Source organism: Salvelinus namaycush, chromosome 20, assembly GCF_016432855.1.
Source record: "Salvelinus namaycush isolate Seneca chromosome 20, SaNama_1.0, whole genome shotgun sequence".
In the NCBI taxonomy this organism is placed as follows: Eukaryota; Metazoa; Chordata; class Actinopteri; order Salmoniformes; family Salmonidae; genus Salvelinus; species Salvelinus namaycush.
In genome coordinates, this window is record NC_052326.1 from 54,354,220 (window position 1) to 54,381,012 (window position 26,793).

At 42.0% G+C, this 26,793-nt stretch overlaps 1 protein-coding gene across 1 annotated transcript; it reads left to right on the forward strand.

The window, feature by feature from the left end:
• The first annotated feature begins 8,538 nt into the window (after window positions 1-8,538).
• Window positions 8,539-25,932, forward strand: gmppb (GDP-mannose pyrophosphorylase B). The gene is made up of 9 exons (XM_039016564.1): window positions 8,539-8,708; window positions 9,563-9,784; window positions 11,664-11,744; window positions 11,852-11,900; window positions 15,542-15,684; window positions 16,016-16,174; window positions 16,818-17,024; window positions 18,056-18,238; window positions 20,655-25,932. Exons 2-9 carry the CDS (start codon window positions 9,656-9,658, stop codon window positions 20,784-20,786), a joined length of 1,083 nt encoding a protein of 360 aa, XP_038872492.1. The 5' UTR covers window positions 8,539-8,708; window positions 9,563-9,655; the 3' UTR covers window positions 20,787-25,932.
• Window positions 25,933-26,793: the final 861 nt, after the last annotated feature.

The window sequence follows — 26,793 nt, forward strand, 5'->3', positions numbered from 1 at the left end:
TGCATCATTTTTGGACAGAAAATTTCAGATTTTTGCAATGTTACGTAGATGGAAAAAAGCTGTCCTTGAAACAGTCTTGATATGTTCGTCAAAAGAGAGATCAGGGTCAAGAGTAACGCCGAGGTCCTTCACAGTTTTATTTGAGACGATTTTACAACCATCAAGATTAATTGTCAGATTTAACAGAAGATCTCTTTGTTTCTTGGGACCTAGAACAAGCATCTCTGTTTTGTCCGAGTTTAAAAGTAGAAAGTTTTCAGCCATCCACTTCCTTATGTCTGAAACACAGGCTTCTAGCGAGGGCAATTTTGGGGCTTCACCATGTTTCATTGAAATGTACAGCTGTGTGTCATCCGCATAGCAGTGAAAGTTAACATTATGTTTTCGAATAACATCCCCAAGAGGTAAAATATATAGTGAAAACAATAGTGGTCCTAAAACGGAACCTTGAGGAACACCGAAATGTACAGTTGATTTGTCAGAGGACAAACCATTCACAGAGACAAACTGATATCTTTCCGACAGATAAGATCTAAACCAGGCCAGAACTTGTCCGTGTAGACCAATTTGGGTTTCCAGTCTCTCCAAAAGAATGTGGTGATCGATGGTGTCAAAGGCAGCACTAAGGTCTAGTAGCACGAGGACAGATGCAGAGCCTCGGTCTGACGCCATTAAAAGGTAATTTACCACCTTCACAAGTGCAGTCTCAGTGCTATGATGGGGTCTAAAACCAGACTGAAGCATTTCGTATACATTGTTTGTCTTCAGGAAGGCAGTGAGTTGCTGCGCAACAGCTTTTTCCAAAAAAATTGAGAGGAATGGAAGATTCGATATAGGCCGATAGTTTTTTATATTTTCCGGGTCAAGGTTTGGCTTTTTCAAGAGAGGCTTTATTACTGCCACTTTTAGTGAGTTTGGTACACATCCGGTGGATAGAGAGCCGTTTATTATGTTCAACATAGGAGGGCCAAGCACAGGAAGCAGCTCTTTCAGTAGTTTAGTAGGAATAGGATCCAGTATGCAGCTTGAAGGTTTAGAGGCCATGATTATTTTCATCATTGTGTCAAGAGATATAGTACTAAAACACTTAAGTGTCTCTCCCGATCCCAGGCCCTGGCAGAGCTGTGCAGATCCAGGACAGCTAAACCCTGGAGGAATACGCAGATTTAAAGAGGAGTCCGTAATTTGCTTTCTAATGATCATGATCTTCTCCTCAAAGAAGTTCATACATTTATTACTGCTGAAGTGAAAGCCATCCTCTCTTGGGGAATGCTGCTTTTTAGTTAGCTTTGCAACAGTATCAAAAATAAATTTTGGATTGTTCTTATTTTCCTCAATTAAGTTGGAAAAGTAGGATGATCGAGCAGCAGTGAGGGCTCTTCGATACTGCACGGTACTGTCTTTCCAAGCTAGTCGGAAGACTTCCAGTTTGGTGTGGCGCCATTTCCGTTCCAATTTTCTGGAAGCTTGCTTCAGAGCTCGGGTATTTTCTGTATACCAGGGAGCTAGTTTCTAATGACAAATGTTTTTCGTTTTTAGGGGTGCAACTGCATCTAGGGTATTGCGCAAGGTTAAATTGAGTAACTCAGTTAGGTGGTTAACTGATTTTTGTCCTCTGACGTCCTTGGGTAGGCAGAAGGAGTCTGGAAGGGCATCAAGGAATTTTTGTGTTGTCTGAGAATTTATAGCACGACTTTTGATGCTCCTTGGTTGGAGTCTGAGCAGATTATTTGTTGCGATTTCAAACGTAATAAAATGGTGGTCCGATAGTCCAGGATTATGAGGAAAAACATTAAGATCTACAACATTTATTCCATGGGACAAAACTAGGTCCAGAGTATGACTGTGGCAGTGAGTAGGTCCAGAGACATGTTGGACAAAACCCACTGAGTCGATGATGGCTCCGAAAGCCTTTTGGAGTGGGTCTGTGGACTTTTCCATATGAATATTAAAATCACCAAAAATTAGAATATTATCTGCTATGACTACAAGGTCCGATAGGAATTCAGGGAACTCAGAGAGGAACGCTGTATATGGCCCAGGAGGCCTGTAAACAGTAGCTATAAAAAGTGATTGAGTAGGCTGCATAGATTTCATGACTAGAAGCTCAAAAGACGAAAACGTCATTTTCTTTTTTGTAAATTGAAATTTGCTATCGTAAATGTTTGCAACACCTCCGCCTTTGCGGGATGCACGGGGGATATGGTCACTAGTGTAACCAGGAGGTGAGGCCTCATTTAACACAGTAAATTCATCAGGCTTAAGCCATGTTTCAGTCAGGCCAATCACATCAAGATTATGATCAGTGATTAGTTCATTGACTATAACTGCCTTTGAAGTGAGGGATCTAACATTAAGTAACCCTATTTTGAGATGTGAGGTATCACGATCTCTTTCAATAATGGCAGGAATGGAGGAGGTCTTTATCCTAATGAGATTGCTAAGGCGAACACCGCCATGTTTAGTTTTGCCCAACCTAGGTCGAGGCACAGACACAGTCTCAATGGGGATGGCTGAGCTGACTACACTGACTATGCTAGTGGCAGACTCCACTAAGCTGGCAGGTTGGCTAACAGCCTGCTGCCTGGCCTGCACCCTATTTCATTGTGGAGTTAGAGCCCTGTCTATGTTGGTAGATAAGATGAGAGCACCCCTCCAGCTAGGATGGAGTCCGTCACTCCTCAGCAGGTCAGGCTTGGTCCTGTTTGTGGGTGAGTCCCAGAAAGAGGGCCAATTATCTACAAATTCTATCTTTTGGGAGGGGCAGAAAACAGTTTTCAACCAGCGATTGAGTTGTGAGACTCTGCTGTAGAGCTCGTCACTCCCCCTAACTGGGAGGGGGCCAGAGACAATTACTCGATGCCGACACATCTTTCTAGCTGATTTACACGCTGAAGCTATGTTGCGCTTGGTGACCTCTGACTGTTTCATCCTAACATCGTTGGTGCCGACGTGGATAACAATATCTCTATACTCTCTACACTCGCCAGTTTTAGCTTTAGCCAGCACCATCTTCAGATTAGCCTTAACGTCGGAAGACCTGCCCCCTGGTAAACAGTGTATGATCGCTGGGTGATTCGTTTTAAGTCTAATACTGTGGGTAATGGAGTCGCCAATGACTAGGGTTTTCAATTTGTCAGAGCTAATGGTGGGAGCCTTCGGCGTCTCAGACCCCGTAACGGGAGGAGTAGAGACAAGAGAAGACTCGGCCTCAGACTCCGACTCGCTACTTAATGGGGAAAACCGGTTGAAAGTTTCTGTCGGCTGAATGAGCGACACCAGTGAAGAGAATGAAGAGATGGGAGAGATGGGAGAGGCGGGACTTGCAAGCGCATCAAGCGTCACAAATAGAACCAAGTTCTATTTTCAGCGCCTGGCCACGCAGACGCACGCACACAAGCAGTGTGGGTGCAATGATTGAACAATATGTGCGTACATTTATTTTGCAACGCGCACGCGAGCGGTGTGGTCAGCATGTAAGAAGCCAACCTTACTGAAGCATAAACTGAGTGAACAAAACATTAAGAACATCTTCCTAATATTGAGTCGCAGCCCCCCTTTTGCCCAAAGAACAGCCTCAATATTGACTCCAACGCTTCCCACAGTTGTGTCAAGTTGGCTGGATGTCCTTTGGGTGGTGGACCATTCTTAATATACACAGGAAACTATTGAGTGTGAAAAACCCAGCAGTGTTGCAGTTCTTGACACAAACCTGGTACGCCTGGCACCTACTACCATACCCCGTTCAAAGGCACTTCATTATTTTGTCTTGTCCGTTCAACCTCTGAATGGCACCACATACGCAATGCATGTCACAAGGCTTAAAAATCATTATTTAGCCTGTCTCCTCCCCTTCATATACACTGATTGAAGTGGATTTAACTTGTGAGGGATCATAAGAGCAGGTGTTCATAATGTTTTGTAGAGTCTGAATGACACTGGTTGGCCTATCCCTCTACGCTGGCACAGATCAACTACTCACAGGGATCCATCCTCTACTTTCTTCACCGTCTCAGCATAAGACACATTCTGTACTACTCTGACCCTGGCCAACCTGCCTCTCTCGCACCTGACACCTCTGATCCCCCCAGCAACATAGGCACCCCTACAGTTGACACGGATAACTTTTTCCACCGAAACGACACATCCCTTTGTTCCATGCCCTCCTGCACTCTTCCCACATCTTGTGGTGGTCCCGTGTGGCTCAGTTGGTAGAGCATGGCGCTTGCAACGCCAGGGTTGTGGGTTCAATTCCCACGGGGGGACCAGGGTTCAATTCCCACGGGGGGACCAGGATGAATATGTATGAACTTTCCAATTTGTAAGTCGCTCTGGATAAGAGCGTCTGCTAAATGACTTAAATGTAAAATCTTGGAATCTCCCTCCTACACACTGCTGTGACATGACCATAAACGTGGCACCTGAAACCCTGCAGTGGGTTCGGCACAAAAGCTCTAAAAGTAACTCATATATCCTAACATGACTTTGTCGGGTATCACCAGCTGTCTACTACAGCGGTCTACTACCTTAGATACAGATAACGTGATTGGCAGACGTGATCAGCAGAGCTAGAGCTAGCCTGTCCAGCTAGCAAACATAAAAGTAAGTATTTTGAAAAAAATTGATATCGCCAACAAATGGAAATGTGTTCAAAATAAATAAATACACACTGTAAAAACCAGCTCCTCCCTCGACAGAGATCGATCATCTCGAGAACAAAACCAGATTGCTTACTACGGCCCACCACCTAGTTCAAAACATCTGGCAACTTGGAAATCATGATTTTACCTTGTTTTTCCATAAGTCAGTGGGCGCGTTCAAGCTGATCACTTCCCCCTGTATATGTAGCCTCGTTATTATTTTGTGTTACTTTTTAAACTTTAGTTTTTTAAGTAAATGTTTTCTTAACTTATTTTTCTTAACTGCATTGTTGGTTAAGGGCTTGTAAGTAAGCATTTCACGGTAACTGTTGTATTCGGCATATGTGACATTTTTTATTTGATTTGATTTCAAATTGTTTTGCTTTATGAGGATAAAAATTGAAGACTGCATGAATTTTACAAAAGTCGACTGCAAGTTTCTGCAGTTGCTCTTCACCAACTTCATCCTGAAGCCATCGCCTGGATTGTGGGCGGTTCTATTGTCAACCAATCATTAGGGTGTTTATGTTTGACCCACGCAAACGTGACCAAAGAAATGACTGAAACCGGAACAGACTTTGTATTCATGTTAGCAAGCAGTGGATATACAAACGAATGGGAAATTTGAGGCTCTCTCTCACTAATTGATTGTGCAAACCACACACACATGATTTCAGTTTGTGAGGATGTGATATGGTGGTTGGAAACCATGTTAATTTCAACATTATAAATAAAAACTTGCATAAACACTGCCATGTTGATCTGATCCTTGATGTTGGAAAACCACATTAGTGTCTGACTTTCGGCTGTCGCAGATGCACCTCCCCTAACTTCACTCCTCTTAAGGATTAGCCCCTTTATTTCAATTTTCACCTAAAATGACATACCCAAATCTAACTGCCTGTAGCTCAGGCCCTGAAGCAAGGATATGCATATTCTTGGCACGATTTGAAAGGAAACACTTTGACGTTTGTGGAAATGTGAAAGGAATGTAGTAGAATATAACACAATAGATCTGGTAAAAGATAATACAAAGAAAAAAACCAATGTGCTTTTGTATTTTTTTTGTACCATCATCTTTGAAATGCAAGAGAAAGGCCATAATGTATTATTCCAGCCCATGTGCAATTTAGATTTTGGCCACTAGATGGCATCAGTGTGTGCCAAGTTTTAGACTGATCCAATGACCCATTGCATTTATGTTCAAAATTTTGTATCAAGACTGCCCAAATGTGCCTAATTTGTTTATTAATAACTTTTAATGTTCAAAATTGTGCACTCTCCTCAAACAATAGCATGGTATTCTTTCACTGTAATAGCTACTGTAAATTGGATAGTGCAGTTAGATTAACAAGAATTTAAGCTTTCTGCCAATATCATATGTCTATGTGCTGGGAAATGTTCTTGTTACTTACAACCTCATGCTAATCGCATTAGCCTACATTAGCTCAACCGTCCTGTGGAAGGGACACCAATCCCGAAGTAGTGTTCAGCCTTATGCCGCGTTCAAAGCAACTGGGAAGTCGGGAACTCTCTGACTTCCAACTCCAGTGCGTTCAAGACACCTGGGGAACTAACTCCGACAGGGGGAAAATTGTTTTGAAGTCATCCAACTTGGAATTCTAAGTCAGAAACTCTTTGCATCTTTCTAGACCCCTCCCGACTTTCCGATCACTGTTTTCTTGAAAGCACCATAGAGAGAAATAGTAATGACGGTTTTTCGTAGGACAAAGCCTATGTGGAAATGAAAGGCGTTTTTGGATAAACGCCAATATTAAGGCCTGTGGTAAACACTGTCTTAGGAGATCTCTCATACTTTATGTTCTATGAGATAATCTGCATCAGCTAAAGTCACTTTTTGTGAATTTTGAAGAATTAATGTTATGAAATAAAACCACAAAGGTTTCATTATTCATAAAGGTAATATTAACTGACTGATATTATCTCATAGAACAAAACGTATAAGATCACCTGAGCCTGTGTTAACCTCATACCTTATCCCAAAACCCTATTCTTTCATCATAAATGTTTACCATATGAATGGCTGAACGAACTAGAGGTAACTCATTCCCCGGGTTTTAGGACTACAAGATGGGGAGCTCTGTAACCACCAAAGATAATAACCATAAAACCAAACAGGGAAATGGTTCCAATCATTTGTCCACCATTCATTTTATCCCCATAGGGGGTTTCAGAAACACTTAAAATATGGGCTGTGTTTTGTATAGATGTTTTGATAAGTGTGTAAATCTCTCGAGGACAAGATGACTTATCAATATATTCGTGTGTATTTACCCCCCAAAAATGAAATGCTAATGTGGCTATTATAAAGAAATGCAAATGGTATGACGCTCTGGATGAGACTACCGAATCGAGGCAAAGGTAAGAATCTGTGGATTAACTATCTAATGTAAACTACATTTAGTAACGAATAAATTAGATACATTTCTTAAATTGACAATTCTGTAAACTGTCTTGGGCAAGTTTCACATTTACACAATACCTGTTAGCAAAGGTGTCAGCTAGAGATGATGTGCAGGAGTTTGCAGGGATTTGTAGTCTTGCATGATGTCTACTTTGATATTAATTAGCATTTTCGAATCTGAGCGTAAATAGAGCCATATATATTGATAAAAGACCTTGTCCGAGAAAAATGTATGCGGTTATCAAAACGTCACGCCAGAGTAAGCCTACACAAAACAGACCTTATTTAAAGGGTTTCTAAAATTCCCTATGTGAAAAATGTATGGTGGGAAAAACAATGGGAATATTTCCCTGTTTGACCGCTAGGTTTTATGGGTATTATGACACTTTCACTGTGGGATTCTATACTAACAAGTTACATGTCTCCATCCTATGAATGAGAGTTGTTGTCCACAAAGCAGCATGGTGGGCTGTCTAGCTCCCGCTAAAACCTTTCTTTGGATTGGTGGATAGTAGGCCGTCATTGTAAATTATAATTGGTTGTTAACTGACTCGCCTTGTTAAATAAAGGTTAAATAAAGTACATCTCATTATTGTAAATATTTTTTGAATATTCGATGAGTTTTGTTGACGCCAGCCGCCTGTATTCAATGGAGAGAGATGCTACACTACAAACCTCATGACATGCATATGCATATACATCTCAAGACAACTCCGATATAAATTGTTTTTTCTCAAAGTTGCCAGGATGTTAAGTGTCCTACATATATATCAGTACACTCGTAACAACTTAAGCATGAAACTTCTATTCGATCAAATAAACCTCACGTAGCAAGTAAGCCATTCATTTTTTTGTTGACCAAATTCGACACTCATTGACCTCCACACAAAAAAATCCTTGCTCGGTGGGCGAAACAATGCAACCTGCTGGAGGAATAGTTGGGTGTCTCTCTTCCTCTTCCGCTCTGTCAACACTCACAACGCGCCCATTATGACACCTCAGTTGAGCACCTATCGTGTTGTGCCATTTTGGGGTTCCCAATCACTGTCGTTTACTCACATATTGTGGGCAATTTTACGTTTTCCAGATTTTCGATGATAGTTTTCATGTCATTCACTTATATTTACAATATTGTAAGACACAAATATATATATAAATAAATAAAGTGCCATTTTGACAGCACTTCCTAGCCACGTTGTTTCTCTCTGATTGGTCAAGACACAAATAATACAAGGGGCGCGGCCAAAAAAGGATTTGAGACGTTCTATTATCGGCTATGGTTACCAATAAAACGCTAAATAAAACGCATGTTTAGAGATCCCGATAATACTATGCACTCGTATAGTCTTAAATAAATTCATATTATATCCACAATTATGTTTTTTGAGCCACAATGGCAAATGTGAAGGGCATATTTTATTCCAACGTCCCTTTTACGTCAACAGTTGTAGTCGAAAGGCATTGTGGTCTAGATCCGCCCACTCGTACAGATTTTGAAGTGTTTCTTGTCTTGTCATTCAAGGATTTAAAACCCGTTTTACATGTTGTTTAGTGGTTACGTGTCATATAGATACATGCTCAGTTCTAGGTGTTTCTTGACGCTTTGAAGAAACAAGTTGGCAAAGGATTTATTAACTTTTTGAGTGAGTTTTGTTTGTCTTTTTGTACTTTGTTGTTGATTTAGCTACCATCCAGCTAGCTAGCCAACTAACGTTAACGATTGTTGGCTAGGGAGCTACTTACTGTACGTTAGCTAGGTAGATGTATGAAGTTTGATTAGCTAGAGATTTAGAGTTTATTTATAGTTTTCTTTCTTTTCAAAGAGATCGTTTGAATTGCCTGAACTCTCCATCAAAAATGTTTAATGGTTATTTAATTTGCTGGTTTCATATTTCATTCATTTAGCTATCTTCGATAGCTAGCTAACCAAGACAGGACGCTAACTTAACTATCTAACTTAGGTAGTTAATTAACTAAATAAGCTTCCTGTGAGTTGAAACCACTGTGATTGTTTACTCGTATCAGCTGAACATCTTTGTTGTTATCACGGTGTATTTGTCTAGACAGACAGTTAGTTAGCTGATCAGCTAACTTGCTACCAGGACTGAGGAAGGCAGAAGAACTAACTATTGTAAAGGTGCACGTAGTTAGCTGGCTGGGGTGTATTCAGGAACAATACATGGTTTCGAGTATGTTGTAAGGTTATTTACATTGTACCAGCAAGGGCAATCGCTTACTAGGGGAGTGAATGAGGGTGACCGCCCATGACACTGTCAACACTTGCTCTTGTTATAAATATAACAACTGTTAAGGGATAAACCAAAAATTACACATTTTCAGCCATGGTTTAGGCATTACATTTCAATCTAAACAGCGATTGTTTCTGAACACACTTCTTTACAGTTACACCTCTGAATCCAGTGTTGCATGTGTATGACTGTTCTAGTACAGTAATGGATGATTCACTCATGTCACATGTTTTGATTATTGTATCTAGGCACCACTATAACCTCAATCTCCCAGGACTTGATGCTCTCGGCCATCCTGATCTCTTTAACTCATTGATGACCCCATCTCGTACTGGGCCAAGATGAAAGCTCTGATCCTAGTTGGTGGCTATGGGACTAGACTCAGACCTTTAACCCTCAGTGTCCCTAAACCACTGGTGGAGTTTGCTAACAAACCCATCCTTCTGCATCAAGTTGAAGCCCTGGTCAAGGTTAGTGACTCTTACAACCTGTCATTGTGAATATTCATTCACAATTATACATCATTGATCATATGTATAGTGACTGTACCTACCTACTCCAGTACAGTGTAAATGGCTGTATCTACAGTTGAAGTCAGAAGTTTACATACACTTAGGTCATTAAAAAAAAAAAATCAACCACTCCACAAACTATATTTGGCAAGTCGGTTAGGACATCTACTTTGTGCATGACACAAGTAAATTTTCCAACAAATTTTTGCAGACAGATTATTTTACTTATAATTCACTATCACAATTCCAGTGGGTCAGAAGTTTACATACACTAAGTTGACTGTGCCTTTAAACAGCTTGGACAATTCCAGAAAAGGATGTCATGGCTTTAGAAGCTTCTGACATCATTCGAGTCAATTGGAGGTGTACCTGTGGATGTATTTCAAGGCCTACCTTCAAACTCAGTGTGTCTTTGCTTTACATGATGGGAAAATCAAAAGAAATCAGCCAAGACCTCAGAAGAAAAGTTGTAGACCTCCACTAGTCTAGTTCATCCTTGGGAGCAATTTCCAAACGCCTGAAGGTACCACGTTCATCTGTACAAACAATAGTACGCAAGTATAAACACCATGGGACCACACAGCCGTCATACCGCTCAGGAAGGAGACGCGTTCTGTCTCCTAGAGATGAACGTACTTTGGTGCGAAAAGTGCAAATTAATCCCAGAACAACAGCAAAGGACCTTGTGAAGATGCTGGAGCAACGGGTACAAAAGTATCTATATCCACAGTAAAACGAGTCTTATATCGACATAACCTGAAAGGCCACTCAGCAAGGAAGAAGCCACTGCTCCAAAACCTCCATAAAACAGCCAGACTACAGTTTACAACTGCACATGGGGACAAAGATTGTACTTTTTGGTGAAATGTCCTCAGGTCTGATGAAACAAAAATAGAACTGTTTGGCCTTAATGACCATCGTTATGTTTGGAGGAAAAAGGGGGAGGCTTGCAAGCCGAAGAACCCCATCCCAACCGTGAAGCACAGGGGTGGCAGCATCATGTTGTGGGGGTGCTTTACTGCAGGAGGGACTGGTGCACTTCACAAAATAGATGGCATTATGAGGAAGGGAAATTATGTGGATATATTGAAGCAACATCTCAAGACATCAGTCAGAAAGTTAAAGCTTGGTCGCAAATGGGTCTTCCAAATGAACAATGACCCCAAGCATACTTCCAAAGTTGTGGCAAAATGGCTTAAGGACAACAAAGTCAAGGTATTGGAGTGGCCATCACAAAGCCCTGACCTCAATCCTATAGTAAAACATTTGTGGGCAGAACTGAAGAAGCGTGTGCGAGCAAGGAGGCCTACAAACCAGACTCAGTTACACCAGCTCTGTCAAGTGGAATGGGCCAAAATTTACCCAACTTATTGTGGGAAGCTTGTGGAAGGCTACCCAAAACGTTTGACCCAAGTTAAACAATGTAAAGGCAATGCTTCCAAATACTACTTGAGTGTATGCAAACTTCTGACCCACTGGGAATGTGATGAATGAAATAAAAGCTGAAATACATCATTCTCTCCACTATTATTCTGACATTTCACATTCTTAAAATAGTGGTGATCCTAACTGACCTAAGACAGGGACTTTTTACTAGGATTAAATGTCAGGAATTGTGCAAAACTGAGTTTAAATGTATTTGGCTAAGGTGTATGTAAACTTCCGACTTCAACTGTACCTACTCCAGTACAGTGTAAATGGCCCTACCTACCTACTCTAGTACAGTGTACACAGAGTAGGACTACTTATTCCTTACTGTACCCTCAGCATAATAAAACGTTTTTGTATCCAGGAAAGTGAAGTGTATGTTGTTTATTCTGTGTCTGACTGTCGACAGGCTGGAGTTAACCATGTGATCCTGGCTGTCAGTTACATGTCCGATCTGTTGGAGCGAGAGATGAGGGTTCAGGAAGAGAGGGTAAGGCTTTTTCCTATTGTCAATGTATGTATTGTTTTGTATTTTAGCTTTTTTTGTCTAAACAAATTACTAAGCACTTGACACATGTACTGTTTTCTGTTTTACAGCTTGGTATTAGAATCTCCCTGTCACATGAGAAGGAACCGCTTGGAACAGGTACGACCTGCTGATCAGCTGGGGTGTATACAGTCATTAGTCTGCTCCTACAAGTTAGGGAGAAATCTCACCAGACCATTTGTCGGTGTGCATAGTACAGGGCCGTTCGTGCGGTATCTTATTTTAATATAATATTTTTTTTGGGAGGGGGGGGGTAGATCAGCTTTAATATTGCAGATAGATTGTAGCTTCCATCAATATAATTGTCTGCATCACTTCCAATCCCCCATACATTTTTTTGCATATATATATGTACACACACACAAATCATTAAATAAATATATTTTCCTTTATTACTTTCAAACCCTACCTCCCCTAATTGGAGTTAACTAGTGAACAACCACTCTTAGGCTTCTACTTCCTGCTTATACATTTTATGGGCCCAGTCTATTTCACAATAGTTATATTATTATTATTATTTATTTTTTTACTCCTGTCCTTCCTCAACCTCTCCTATCTATTTCTTTCACAAAAGTAAAGAACAAAAGTAAAAAAAAAAAAAAAAAGGGCGTAGGTTAAGTCCTGAGATTACAGACTAGTACTAAAACACTTGAAGTAGGCATTCTAGAGTTAAGTCAGCAAGTTACTATATCATTGTGTTTACTTGATATGTTTTATGGACACACTGTTTTACATGAGTTATCTAGTTGTTATTGTTCCCAACATTCAGCTCCGTTCAACTCCTCCCATCTATCTCAGAACACCATCCATATTGGATTTCTGTTAGCCATATATTTTTCAACTGTGCTGTTATCTTTCACAAGTTCTGAACCTTTCTATTCTCATAATTTCTACAGATTTATAAATTAAATATAAACCTTTCTGCTAAAATAATTATTATATTATTGATCAATTGACTTGATTTTTCAGATCACCCAGTAGTGCTATCTGGAGAGTTATCTCCAGGTAAATGTTGCAATTTTGGGCTCCCGAGGGGCGCAGCGGTCTAAGGCACTGCATCTCAGTGCAAGAGGCGTCACTACAGTCCCTGGTTCAAATCCAGTCTGTATCACATCCGGCCGTGATTGGGAGTCCCATAGGGCGGCGCGCAATTGGCCCAGCGTCGTCCGGGTTTGGCCGGGGTAGGCCGTCATTGTAAATAAGAATTTGTTCTTAACTGACTTGCTTAGTTAAATAAAATAACAATTCTTTAGCCATTGCTGTTTGTTGCAATTTGTGACCGAAAATAAGCGACATATGGACAGTACCAAAACAGATGATCTAATGACTGTCTCTTCGCAGCAAAATATGCAGAGCTGGGAATGTTGTATCCCCCATATAAATAACATTCTATTGATTGCAAGGATTTTGTATAATAATTCAAATTTGAATCCGGCATCCTCAGCTCACAAACCGTGTGCCATGGAATCGGTACGTCAAATATCTTCCCAACTATTTTGCAATCCTGTATGGCACAGCTGTCAATTTTTTTTTTTTAGTGCTTAAATTAAACTGCTATACTTTTTTATTTATCACCATTTTCTTTAACCAATTATGGTTTTTAATGCAGGGCCGACAGACAAGTTCCTTACTTTTCCCCACTTCCACTTGCCTCTTCCATTTTTGCGGTAATGCTGCAATTAGTTGGAGGTAATTTTGGGTAGAGCAAAAGTTTCCCTATATTTGTGTTAGCTGCATGTGTGACAACTCCACCAGTCCTATTTATGATATAATTTGCGAACATTATACCTTTTTAATAAAAATTCAAAAAAAAATCTAATATATTTGAGTTTAACCACAATATTTGTTGTATTATTTTTTACTTTTTTTTTGGTGAATAAAATTGAAATTGCAACCAACTTATGGTTTGTTTTAAAAATAATGCTGTTTGGGAGGTTATTTCCTTTTCAGCTAGAATTTTTGCTTCACAACACTGAAGTGTAAGAGGCATCCATTTTTTTTTAATGGATCTTTATATTTACCACTTGGGTCCTGTTTCAGTAATAATGAAATCGGACCTTCTTGTTGAGTATCTGATAATCTACCGTTTTATATAGGAGTGGTTAAAACATTCTAATAATGGCCATCTGATTATATCAAAAAAAGTTTTGTATACCTCCACTGGTATGCCATCCAGCCCTGGAGTTTTCCCATCCTTAAAGGCTTTAATTGCATCAAGAAGTTCCTCCTCTGTAATTTGGCCTTCACAGGAGTCTTTCTGTACAGCTGTTAATTTAACATTATTAATAGCAAAAAAATCCATACAATTAGCTTCGGTTAGTGGAGATGGAAGAGACTGAAACGAAAACATAAACTTAAAGTACTTTGCTTTCTCTTTCAAAATATAATTTGAAAAAATTAAACACCTTGTGCTGGGGACAATAAAAGGACACTCTAAAATGTGCAGTTTTGTCACACAACACAATGCCACAGATGTCTCAAGTTTTGAGGGAGCGTGCAGTTGGCATGCTGACTGCAGGAATGTCCACCAGAGCTGTTGCCAGAGAATTTAATGTTAATTTCTCTACCATAAGCCGCCTCCGAAGTTGTTTTAGAGAATTTGGCAGTATGTCCAACTGGCCTCACAACCTCAGACCACGTCACGTGTATGGCGTCGTGTGGGTGAGCGGTTTGCTGATGTCAACGTTGTGAACAGAGTGCCCCATGTTGGCGGTGGGGTTTTGGTATAGGCAGGCATAAGCTACGGACAATGTCGTGCCATTCATTCGTTGCCATCACATCATGTTTCAGCATGATAATGCACGGCCCCATGTCCCAGTTCTTCCATGGCCTGTATACTCACCAGCCATGACACCCACTAAGCATGTTTGGGATGCTCTAGATTGACGTGTTCCAGTTCCCGCCAATATCCAGCAACTTCACACAGCCATTGAAGAGGAGTGGGACAACGTTCCACAGGCCACAATCAACATCCTGATCAACTCTATGCGAAGGAGATGTGTAGCGCTGCATGAGGCAAATGGTGGTCACACCAGATACTGACTGGTTTTCTGATCCACACCCCTACCTTTTTTAAGGTTTCTATGACCAACAGCTGCATATCTGTATTCGCAGTCATGTGAAATCCATAGATTAGAGCCTAAAGAATTTATTTAAATTGACTGATTTCGTTATATGAACTAACTCGGTCAAATCTTAGAAAATTGTTCCATGTTGCGTTAAAAAAAATGTATTTTTGTATATTATATAATCAGTTTGCAGTTGGTTTACAAATTACGGTCGGCACTCTGTTCAGAGATGCTAAGTACTATCGGGCCAGCAGACGTTCGACAGTCTTACCGGTGAATAGGGACTGACTGCAATGGTCTGGTTGGTGGTCAGTGGTCACATGTTCAGGACATCAGGGCACTACTCTTGAACTACAACATAATGTGAGGACATTCTGAGGCTACAGTATGAATGTTCTACCATGTATCCTATGGTGTATGGCCGTCATCGTAAATAAGAATTTGTTCTTAACGGACTTGCCTAGTTAAATAAATACATATGGCCATTTTCAACCCAGCAGAAATATATCCTTTTCATTGGCATAAAAATCAAGTTGATTGAATAGAATTGAGCTGTTCACCTCCAGTTTTTGTATGTCCTTTTATCCTGACGGATATTTAACAAAGTTAAATAGAATTGTTAACCCAGAGTGTGTGTTTTCCTTGTCCCGCCCCCCCCCCCCCCCCCCCCAGCCGGTCCTCTTGCTCTGGCCAGAGAGCTGCTAACAGACAACGACGAGCCATTCTTCGTCCTCAACAGTGACGTAATCTGTGACTTCCCCTTCGAGGACATGTTAAAGTTCCACAAGCACCACGGCAGAGAGGGAACCATTGTGGTAAGTGAAACTGTTCATGTTGGCCCTGTAGCTCCCGACCATCCTAGATACTCCTGTAGATCTGAGAGGATTGGCTGGGTGTAAGCCATATGGTGAAAAATTACCAGCCTATCGGACGGCAAGGTGGAAATACTACCACATTGCTTATAAACCTATCAGGAGTGAGGGAGCCTTGCTTTTAGAGCAGGCCAATCAACACTGTCAAACTGTTTCAGGGGATCAGCTTGCGCAAGACAAGACCTCTAATGAGTTGTTATTGGTGATGCAAGGTGATTGGTAGACCGCAATGTAGTCCGTTTTCAAACCAGCGCTGGTGACTGTCTGTTCCTAGGTGACGAAGGTAGAGGAGCCGTCGAAGTATGGCGTGGTGATGTACGAGGTAGAGAGCGGACGTATCCACCGATTCGTGGAGAAGCCCCAGGTGTTCGTCTCCAACAAGATCAACGCTGGGATGTATGTCTTTAGCCCAACCATGCTCAAGAGGATCGAGGTTAGTGCAGATGTGAAACCTCTTTCATTTATCACATTTAATATGATGTTTCGACACAGCTAGTAAAGAAAACCGTTTTTAGAATCTATTTTGTAACATTCAGCCGATGTTCTGAAAAATGTTTCCACTCACTGTACTGTAAGTCACGTTGGATAAAATGGTGTGCAAAAGTGGATTGTGGCATGTACACTGTGTGTACAAGACATTAGAAACGCCTCGAGTCGTTGCGGCATGGACTCTGCAAGGTGTCGAAAGCGTTCCACAGGGATGCTGGCCCATGTTGCCTCCAATGCTTCCTCACAGATGTGTCAAGTTGGCTGAATGTCCTTTGGGTGGTGGACCATTCTTGATACACACAGGAGACTGTTTAGCGTTAAAATCCCAGCCGTGTTGCAGTTCTTGAAACACTCAAACCGGTGCGCCCTGGCACCTACTACCATACCCCGTTCAAAGGCACTTTAAATCTTTTGTTTTGCCCGTTCACCCTCTGAATGGCACACATACACAATCCATGTCTCAAGGCTTAAAAATCCTTCTTTGACATCAGTAAGGGACCATAACTTTCATCTGGTCAGTCTATGTCATGGAAAGAGCAGGTGTTCATGTTATTTTTTTACACTCTGTGTATATTGTATTCTTCCAGCTCAGGCCCACCTCTATTGAGAAAGAGATCTTCCCGTTCATGGCTGAGGAGAACCATCTCTACGCAATGGAGCTACAAGGGTTCTGGATGGACATTGGTCAGCCTAAGGACTTCCTGACAGGGATGTGTATGTACCTGCAGTCTGTACGACAACACACACCTGACAGACTGAAGACTGGGCCTGGGTTCCTGGGTAACGTACTGGTGGTGAGTCAACCAGTCTGACACCGGATCATATATCTCCGTTCAACAAGACAGGCAGACCTGACAAAAACATTGTAGTAGTATGATGGTGGTTCCTCCATTTAGCTGCCCTCTGGTTGGCTTGGTGGTGGTGGCTCCTCCATTTAGCTGCCCTCTGGTTGGCTTGGTGGTGGTGGTTCCTCCATTTAGCTGCCCTCTGGTTGGCTTGGTGGTGGTGGTTCCTCCATTTAGCTGCCCTCTGGTTGGCTTGGTGGTGGTGGCTCCTCCATTTAGCTGCCCTCTGGTTGGCTTGGTGGTGGTGGTTCCTCCATTTAGCTGCCCTCTGGTTGGCTTGGTGGTGGTGGTTCCTCCATTTAGCTGCCCTCTGGTTGGCTTGGTGGTGGTGGTTCCTCCATTTAGCTGCCCTCTGGTTGGCTTGGTGGTGGCTCCTCCATTTAGCTGCCCTCTGGTTGGCTTGGTGGCGGTGGTTCCTCCATTTAGCTGCCCTCTGGTTGGCTTGGTGGTGGTGGTTCCTCCATTTAGCTGCCCTCTGGTTGGCTTGGTGGTGGTGGTTCCTCCATTTAGCTGCCCTCTGGTTGGCTTGGTGGTGGTGGCTCCTCCATTTAGCTGCCCTCTGGTTGGCTTGGTGGTGGTGGCTCCTCCATTTAGCTGCCCTCTGGTTGGCTTGGTGGTGGTGGCTCCTCCATTTTGCTGACACCTTTCAGATCTTGAGGGCCTAGTGTTTGTGTCTGGACTTAGCCACAACATATAGACATTCACCGGTGTAGGATTTTAGTCCATTCCATCAATTACTGTATAAATAAGTTACACATGTGGTATGTCCCTGCAGTTACAGACACATCCCACCAGAGGGAGCCTTGTCAGAAAATCAGATATAACCAGGCTCATTGTTGTCGGTGTGCTGATCTCGGATCAGTTTACCCTTTAGATCCATAATGAATACGATTCATATGGACAGAATGGACCTGATCCAAGATTAGCTTTATGAATACATGCCATATTCTAACCTGTCATTGCTCTGTGTTCTGGTCCAGGATCCTACTGCCCAGATAGGGGAGAACTGCACCATCGGGCCCAACGTGACCATCGGGGCGGGGGTGGTGTTGGAGGACGGGGTCAGGATAAAAAGGTGTACGGTACTGAAGGGGTCAAGGGTCAGATCACACTCTTGGCTCGAGTCCTGCATCGTAGGGTGGAGCTCCTCCGTAGGACAGTGGGTGAGTAGAGAGGAGACACACACACACACAGTGGGTGAGTAGAGAGGAGACACACACACACACAGTGGGTGAGTAGAGAGGAGACACACACACACACAGTGGGTGAGTAGAGAGGAGACACACACACACACAGTGGGTGAGTAGAGAGGAGACACACACACACACACACACAGTGGGTGAGTAGAGAGGAGACACACACACACACACACACAGTGGGTGAGTAGAGAGGAGACACACACACACACACACACACAGTGGGTGAGTAGAGGAGACACACACACACACACACACAGTGGGTGAGTAGAGAGGAGACACACACACACACACACAGTGGGTGAGTAGAGAGGAGACACACACACACACACACACAGTGGGTGAGTAGAGAGGAGACACACACACACACACACACAGTGGGTGATTAGACCCTGTTGAATATAGTTATATCTGTGTAATAATACCACAGAGATATTATTTGAAGAGGAGTAGAGGACTGTATACTCAACTAGTCTAAAAAAAGGCCAGTTTTATTGCTTCTTTAATCAGGACAACAGTTTTCAGCTGTGCTAACATCATTGCAAAAGGGTTTTCTAATGATCAATTAGTCTTTTAAAATGATAAACTTGGATTAGCTAACACAACGTGCCATTGGAACACAGGAGTGATGGTTGCTGATAATGGACATCTGTACGCCTATTTAGATATTCCATTAAAAATCTGTCGTTTCCAGCTACAATAGTCATTAACAACAATATCAAATCAAATTTTATTTGTCACATACACATGGTTAGCAGATGTTAATGTGAGTGTAGCGAAATGCTTGTGCTTCTAGTTCCGACAATGCAGTAATAACCAACGAGTAATCTAACCTAACAATTCCACAACTACTACCTTATACACACAAGTGTAAAGGGATAAAGAATATGTACATAAAGATATATGAATGAGTGATGGTACAGAACGGCATAGGCAAGATGCAGTAGATGGTATAGAGTACAGTATATACATATGAGATGAGTAATGTAGGGTATATAAACATAAAGTGGCATAGTTTAAAGTGGCTAGTGATACATGTATGACATAAAGATGGCAAGATGCAGTAGATGATATAGAGTACAGTATATACATATGAGATGAGTAATGTAGGGTATGTAAACATTATATTAAGTGGCATTGTTTTAAAGTGGCTAGTGATATATTTTTTACATACATTTCCATCAATTCCCATTATTAAAGTGGCTGGAGTTGAGTCAGTATGTAGGCAGCGGCCACTAAATGTTAGTGGTGGCTGTTTAACAGTCGGATGGCCTTGAGATAGAAGCTGTTTTTCAGTCTCTCGGTCCCCGCTTTGATGCACCTGTACTGACCTCGCCTTCTGGATGATAGCGGGATGAACAGGCAGTGGCTCAGGTGGTATTTGTCCTTGATGATCTTTATGGCCTTCCTGTGACATCGGGTGGTGTAGGTGTCCTGGAGGGCAGGTAGTTTGCCCCCGGTGATGCGTTGTGCAGACCTCACTACCCTCTGGAGAGCCTTACGGTTGTGGGCGGAGCAGTTGCCGTACCAGGCGGTGATACAGCCCGACAGGATGCTCTCGATGTCTACACTGTATTTCTGATCAATTTGATGTTATTTTCATAGACAAAAATATGAGCTTTTCTATCAAAAACAAGGACATTTCTAAGTGACCCCAAACTTTTGAACGGTAGTGTATATTAATAGAATAGCTGTGATATGGAACGTGTTATTTTGTGGGGGTGGTGGAGGACACCATCAACTTCTATATTAACATGACTCCACTGATGGGAACACATACCCTGTCTGAGTAATATGGAGGTGTGACATCACAAATACTTGGCGTGCTTGTTGATTCGGTTGGTCCTGTACACAGGATATGACACAACGGAATTGTCCCAAAAGGCTGCAGACTACCAAGTCATACTTCAATATACTTCACATAAACACAGTACGGCTGCGTTTTACACAGGCAGCCCAATTCTGATATTTTGACCAATTGTTTACATAAGAGCTGAATCTGGGCGGGCCTGTATAAACGCAGCCTGTGTGACCGCGGGGTCTGTTTGATCCAGAAGAAAATATATCCAGTGAAACTGAACATATTTGTCGGGTTTCTCCCCGTCGTGATCATATCTATGTCTGTCCCTGACTGTGTTCTCTTTTCCCTCACTGAAAAGTATTTCACATAATCTCCAGTGTGTGACTGAGGTCTGTGAGCAATGATTAGTCCCAAACGCTGAGCCAAAATCATCAAACGCACATCAGCTCAAACATTTTGAAAATAACGTTTTTGAATAAATGTCTGTGTTTCACGTGTATACAGTATGTGTCCTAGGGATTTTATCTAACTGTCTCACCCTCTCTCTCTCTCTCTCTCTCTCTCTCTGTGTCTCTCTCTCAGGTGCGTATGGAGAATGTGACAGTCCTCGGGGAGGATGTTATTGTGAACGATGAGCTCTACCTCAACGGTGCCAATGTGCTTCCTCACAAGTCCATCACCGACTCCGTGCCTGAACCACGCATCATCATGTAGTTCTAGAACAACAGACAGGCCACCAGGGCTTTATTAGAACCGGGCCTCAAGCGCTTGAAGTGCCACAGAGACGGGTTCTAGTAGTACTGGGTACTGGTCCGATTCTGCTAACATTCCACTCCTTGTCCTCTGTCATATGCTATATGTTTAGCACAGAGGAGTGGAATGAAGGCAGAAACAGACTAGTACCCAGGCTAGGGTACCCAGGCTAGAGTCTGGGTAGTGGGGGCTTACATTTTAAACCAAGGACAACTAGCTAGCTACGGCCTGGTCTAGAATCAATTCCTAGCTCCTCCACCCTAGACTCTCTTAAATAGATCTGAATCAATTCCTAGCTCCTCCACCCTAGACTCTCTTAACTAGATCTGAATCAATTCCTAGCTCCTCCACCCTAGACTCTCTTAAATAGATCTGAATCAATTCCTAGCTCCTCCACCCTAGACTCTCTTAACTAGATCTGAATCAATTCCTAGCTCCTCCACCCTAGACTCTCTTAAATAGATCTGAATCAATTCCTAGCTCCTCCACCCTAGACTCTCTTAAATAGATCTGAATCAATTCCTAGCTCCTCCACCCTAGACTCTCTTAACTAGATCTGAATCAATTCCTAGCTCCTCCACCCTAGACTCTCTTAACTAGATCTGAATCAATTCCTAGCTCCTCCACCCTAGACTCTCTTAACTAGATCTGAATCAATTCCTAGCTCCTCCACCCTAGACTCTCTTAACTAGATCTGAATCAATTCCTAGCTCCTCCACCCTAGACTCTCTTAAATAGATCTGAATCAATTCCTAGCTCCTCCACCCTAGACTCTCTTAACTAGATCTGAATCAATTCCTAGCTCCTCCACCCTAGACTCTCTTAACTAGATCTGAATCAATTCCTAGCTCCTCCACCCTAGACTCTCTTAACTAGATCTGAATCAATTCCTAGCTCCTCCACCCTAGACTCTCTTAACTAGATCTGAATCAATTCCTAGCTCCTCCACCCTAGACTCTCTTAACTAGATCTGAATCAATTCCTAGCTCCTCCACCCTAGACTCTCTTAACTAGATCTGAATCAATTCCTAGCTCCTCCACCCTAGACTCTCTTAACTAGATCTGAATCAATTCCTAGCTCCTCCACCCTAGACTCTCTTAACTAGATCTGAATCAATTCCTAGCTCCTCCACCCTAGACTCTCTTAAATAGATCTGAATCAATTCCTAGCTCCTCCACCCTAGACTCTCTTAAATAGATCTGAATCAATTCCTAGCTCCTCCACCCTAGACTCTCTTAAATAGATCTGAATCAATTCCTAGCTCCTCCACCCTAGACTCTCTTAAATAGATCTGAATCAATTCCTAGCTCCTCCACCCTAGACTCTCTTAACTAGATCTGAATCAATTCCTAGCTCCTCCACCCTAGACTCTCTTAACTAGATCTGAATCAATTCCTAGCTCCTCCACCCTAGACTCTCTTAACTAGATCTGAATCAATTCCTAGCTCCTCCACCCTAGACTCTCTTAACTAGATCTGAATCAATTCCTAGCTCCTCCACCCTAGACTCTCTTAAATAGATCTGAATCAATTCCTAGCTCCTCCACCCTAGACTCTCTTAAATAGATCTGAATCAATTCCTAGCTCCTCCACCCTAGACTCTCTTAAATAGATCTGAATCAATTCCTAGCTCCTCCACCCTAGACTCTCTTAAATAGATCTGAATCAATTCCTAGCTCCTCCACCCTAGACTCTCTTAAATAGATCTGAATCAATTCCTAGCTCCTCCACCCTAGACTCTCTTAAATAGATCTGAATCAATTCCTAGCTCCTCCACCCTAGACTCTCTTAAATAGATCTGAATCAATTCCTAGCTCCTCCACCCTAGACTCTCTTAAATAGATCTGAATCAATTCCTAGCTCCTCCACCCTAGACTCTCTTAAATAGATCTGAATCAATTCCTAGCTCCTCCACCCTAGACTCTCTTAAATAGATCTGAATCAATTCCTAGCTCCTCCACCCTAGACTCTCTTAAATAGATCTGAATCAATTCCTAGCTCCTTCACCCTAGACTCTCTTAAATAGATCTGAATCAATTCCTAGCTCCTCCACCCTAGACTCTCTTAAATAGATCTGAATCAATTCCTAGCTCCTTCACCCTAGACTCTCTTAACTAGATCTGAATCAATTCCTAGCTCCTCCACCCTAGACTCTCTTAACTAGATCTGAATCAATTCCTAGCTCCTCCACCCTAGACTCTCTTAAATAGATCTGAATCAATTCCTAGCTCCTCCACCCTAGACTCTCTTAAATAGATCTGAATCAATTCCTAGCTCCTCCACCCTAGACTCTCTTAAATAGATCTGAATCAATTCCTAGCTCCTCCACCCTAGACTCTCTTAACTAGATCTGAATCAATTCCTAGCTCCTCCACCCTAGACTCTCTTAACTAGATCTGAATCAATTCCTAGCTCCTCCACCCTAGACTCTCTTAACTAGATCTGAATCAATTCCTAGCTCCTCCACCCTAGACTCTCTTAACTAGATCTGAATCAATTCCTAGCTCCTCCACCCTAGACTCTCTTAACTAGATCTGAATCAATTCCTAGCTCCTCCACCCTAGACTCTCTTAACTAGATCTGAATCAATTCCTAGCTCCTCCACCCTAGACTCTCTTAACTAGATCTGAATCAATTCCTAGCTCCTTCACCCTAGACTCTCTTAACTAGATCTGAATCAATTCCTAGCTCCTTCACCCTAGACTCTCTTAACTAGATCTGAATCAATTCCTAGCTCCTCCACCCTAGACTCTCTTAAATAGATCTGAATCAATTCCTAGCTCCTCCACCCTAGACTCTCTTAAATAGATCTGAATCAATTCCTAGCTCCTCCACCCTAGACTCTCTTAAATAGATCTGAATCAATTCCTAGCTCCTCCACCCTAGACTCTCTTAAATAGATCTGAATCAATTCCTAGCTCCTCCACCCTAGACTCTCTTAAATAGATCTGAATCAATTCCTAGCTCCTTCACCCTAGACTGTCTTAAATAGATCTGAATCAATTCCTAGCTCCTCCACCCTAGACTCTCTTAAATAGATCTGAATCAATTCCTAGCTCCTCCACCCTAGACTCTCTTAAATAGATCTGAATCAATTCCTAGCTCCTCCACCCTAGACTCTCTTAAATAGATCTGAATCAATTCCTAGCTCCTCCACCCTAGACTCTCTTAAATAGATCTGAAAGTTGGTTGAGGTACATGCAGTATGATAGTAGCATCACCTTGCCTTGTGGTGGGTTAGGGGGAGTTTTTAAACACGTCTCCTTTGCAAAATACATTTTTGTGTTTCAATGAGGCCAACCTGTATAAATAAAGGATCAATTTTTGCCATATTGCCGACCCCGATTCAATCCTCTTATATGTATGTATATGATTCTGGTCTGGCTGTTTTAGGGGTTGATTCTGGGCTGGTCTGGCTGTTTTAGGGGTTGATTCTGGGCTGGTCTGGCTGTTTTAGGGGTTGATTCTGGGCTGGTCTGGCTGTTTTAGGGGTTGATTCTGGGCTGGTCTGGCTGTTTTAGGGGTTGATTCTGGGCTGGTCTGGCTGTTTTAGGGGTTGATTCTGGGCTGGTCTGGCTGTTTTAGGGGTTGATTCTAGGCTGGTCTGGCTGTTTTAGGGGTTGATTCTAGGCTGGTCTGGCTGTTTTAGGGGTTGATTCTGGGCTGGTCTGGCTGTTTTAGGGGTTGATTCTGGGCTGGTCTGGCTGTTTTAGGGGTTGATTCTGGGCTGGTCTGGCTGTTTTAGGGGTTGATTCTGGGCTGGTCTGGCTGTTTTAGGGGTTGATTCTGGGCTGGTCTGGCTGTTTTAGGGGTTGATTCTGGGCTGGTCTGGCTGTTTTAGGGGTTGATTCTGGGCTGGTCTGGCTGTTTTAGGGGTTGGTTCTGGGCTGGTCTGGCTGTTTTAGGGGTTGGTTCTGGGCTGGTCTGGCTGTTTTAGGGGTTGGTTCTGGGTTGGGTTGATTCTGGTCTGGGTTGTTTCTGGGTTGGCTACCTGCCAGTATGGTGGTAGAAATGGACAGACAGTCAGCGTCTGAAATGGCACCCTATTCCCTATACAATGGCCTACTTCTGACCAGGGCCTTAAGGGCCCTATTCCCTATTTAGTACACTACATTTGACTGGGGGCTCTGGTTGACAGTAGTGCACTAAATAAGGAATATGGTGCCATTTGGGATGTTTATGCTCAGATGCCAACCTCTTCTTCTGCTGCCAGTCTACTGGCTCGACTGTTGATTTGATTAGGACCGTCATTGGTCAATAGAATATATATGTTTGTTTTGATCTTAAGGATTCTGGTTAAGCCGATCGTTTAGACCCAACAGTGTCTGTGAAACTATCCCCTTTGTGAGCCGTTCCATTTAATTTCATAATCAAAGGATACTGTTAAAAGACCTTCTTCCTATCTGGTCTCCTGCTTTGTTTCTGACACGTTGAGAAGGAGAGAGGAAAGGATGTGAGGAATCAAGGAAGCACTTTTGAGATTCATTCAAAGCCTAAACATATTATTGCTTGTCTTTTTAAGAGGAATTGTTTTGTCAGTGACTGATCCGATTGTATTTTCCCCCAAGACCACTAGAGTACTGAGATATAGAGTTAAATGTCCAGATTGTAAAATATACTTCTTTCTCTACTAAAGGTGAGCGGTAGGTTTGAATATTTCCGTTTAACTTTCCCCAAATTTGCCGGTTTTCCAGATATCCTTGTTTGGAATATTCCTGGAATTACAAGGGAATAACCAGGAAATCCAGCCAGGATTTTGAAATCCCAGGGAATTTTGCAAAAGTTACCAGAATTTTGCGACTAGTTTGATGTAAAGATTGTTCTTCAATGTATCCCATGTCCAACCGATTGTGATGTCAATCACCATGGAAACTATCAGTGGACCTGTCAATCAATCAAACAGTAACTACTGATGATGTCACTGATGTCCAAATGAAGTGGACTCCTTTTTAATAAAGTAGTTTTATCATATTAATATAATTAATTAATTGAACAACTTTGGTTTTTTTCTTCCCTCATTTTTCTATCATATAATTGTCTAATGTATGTAATATTGTTTGAGATTTATTGATGAACAATATCAATAAACGTGAGAAGCGTTTCTCAATCACATCTCTACCTTACCTACTTTACGGCTGTCCTATCTCTGGATAGTATTCTGTATGAATGGGTCATTTAATGGGACTTACGGCAGCAATCCAATAACTGAAATTGATTCTACAATTCTTCGACTACCATGAGAATACTTGTGGCCTGCTGAAGCAAGTCTGGCACATTTGGTTCCATGGAAAATGACTTTCTAGTTAACCCCAATGAAAATGAAATCATTTATTCAGAAAACACAAAGTGATGTCATTTGAAGGGAGTGGTGTTGTTTTTAACCTCTATTAGGTGACAGTATTTGATAAACATTTACAAAGGTCGTTCCTGAAATGACAACCTATTTACTATGTAGTGCCCTTAATTTGACACGGGACCCATAGGGCTATGATGATAAACGGTGTACTAAAGGATAAAGGTGCCATTTCAGTTCATGTTCTCTGAAGTATGTGTGATTTCAGTATTGACTGTAGATCTAGTAATTAAGAAAAAATTATATTGTTTTGTCCAAAACCCTAATTCTACTGAATATTGTGTCCTATGTCATACCAAATGTTTATATTCTGTTGGGTGTATAAGCAAAGTTAGCTCCGTCACACATCTGTTTTTAAAAACACGGTGGAAATGATTCATTATTCTTACCACATTCCAGAGTAAGTATGGCTGACTGTCTCATTCTCGTCCCCCGTAATTTAACTTCAGCGCGTGGGTTTGTACTACGTACGCCTGAATCACCCCTTTCCGCTCTTCCATGAAAAAGACCAAATAAAGCCGTTGGTTTAAAAGTACAGGAAATGTCTCTCCAACTTTTTAAGAGATCACCACGATGCCTACATCCCAAATGACGGCCTATTCATATGTAGGGAAC

What these genes read in the sequence shown, in the direction of transcription:
- gmppb (XM_039016564.1), top strand. Translation starts at nt 9,656, where the DNA reads ATGAAAGCTCTGATCCTAGTTGGTGGCTATGGGACTAGACTCAGACCT. An exon ending in TCCTGGGTAACGTACTGGTG is followed by an intron (nt 17,025 to 18,055) that starts GTGAGTCAACCA and finishes GTTCTGGTCCAG; the next exon opens with GATCCTACTGCCCAGATAGG. An exon ending in GCTCCTCCGTAGGACAGTGG is followed by an intron (nt 18,239 to 20,654) that starts GTGAGTAGAGAG and finishes TCTCTCTCTCAG; the next exon opens with GTGCGTATGGAGAATGTGAC.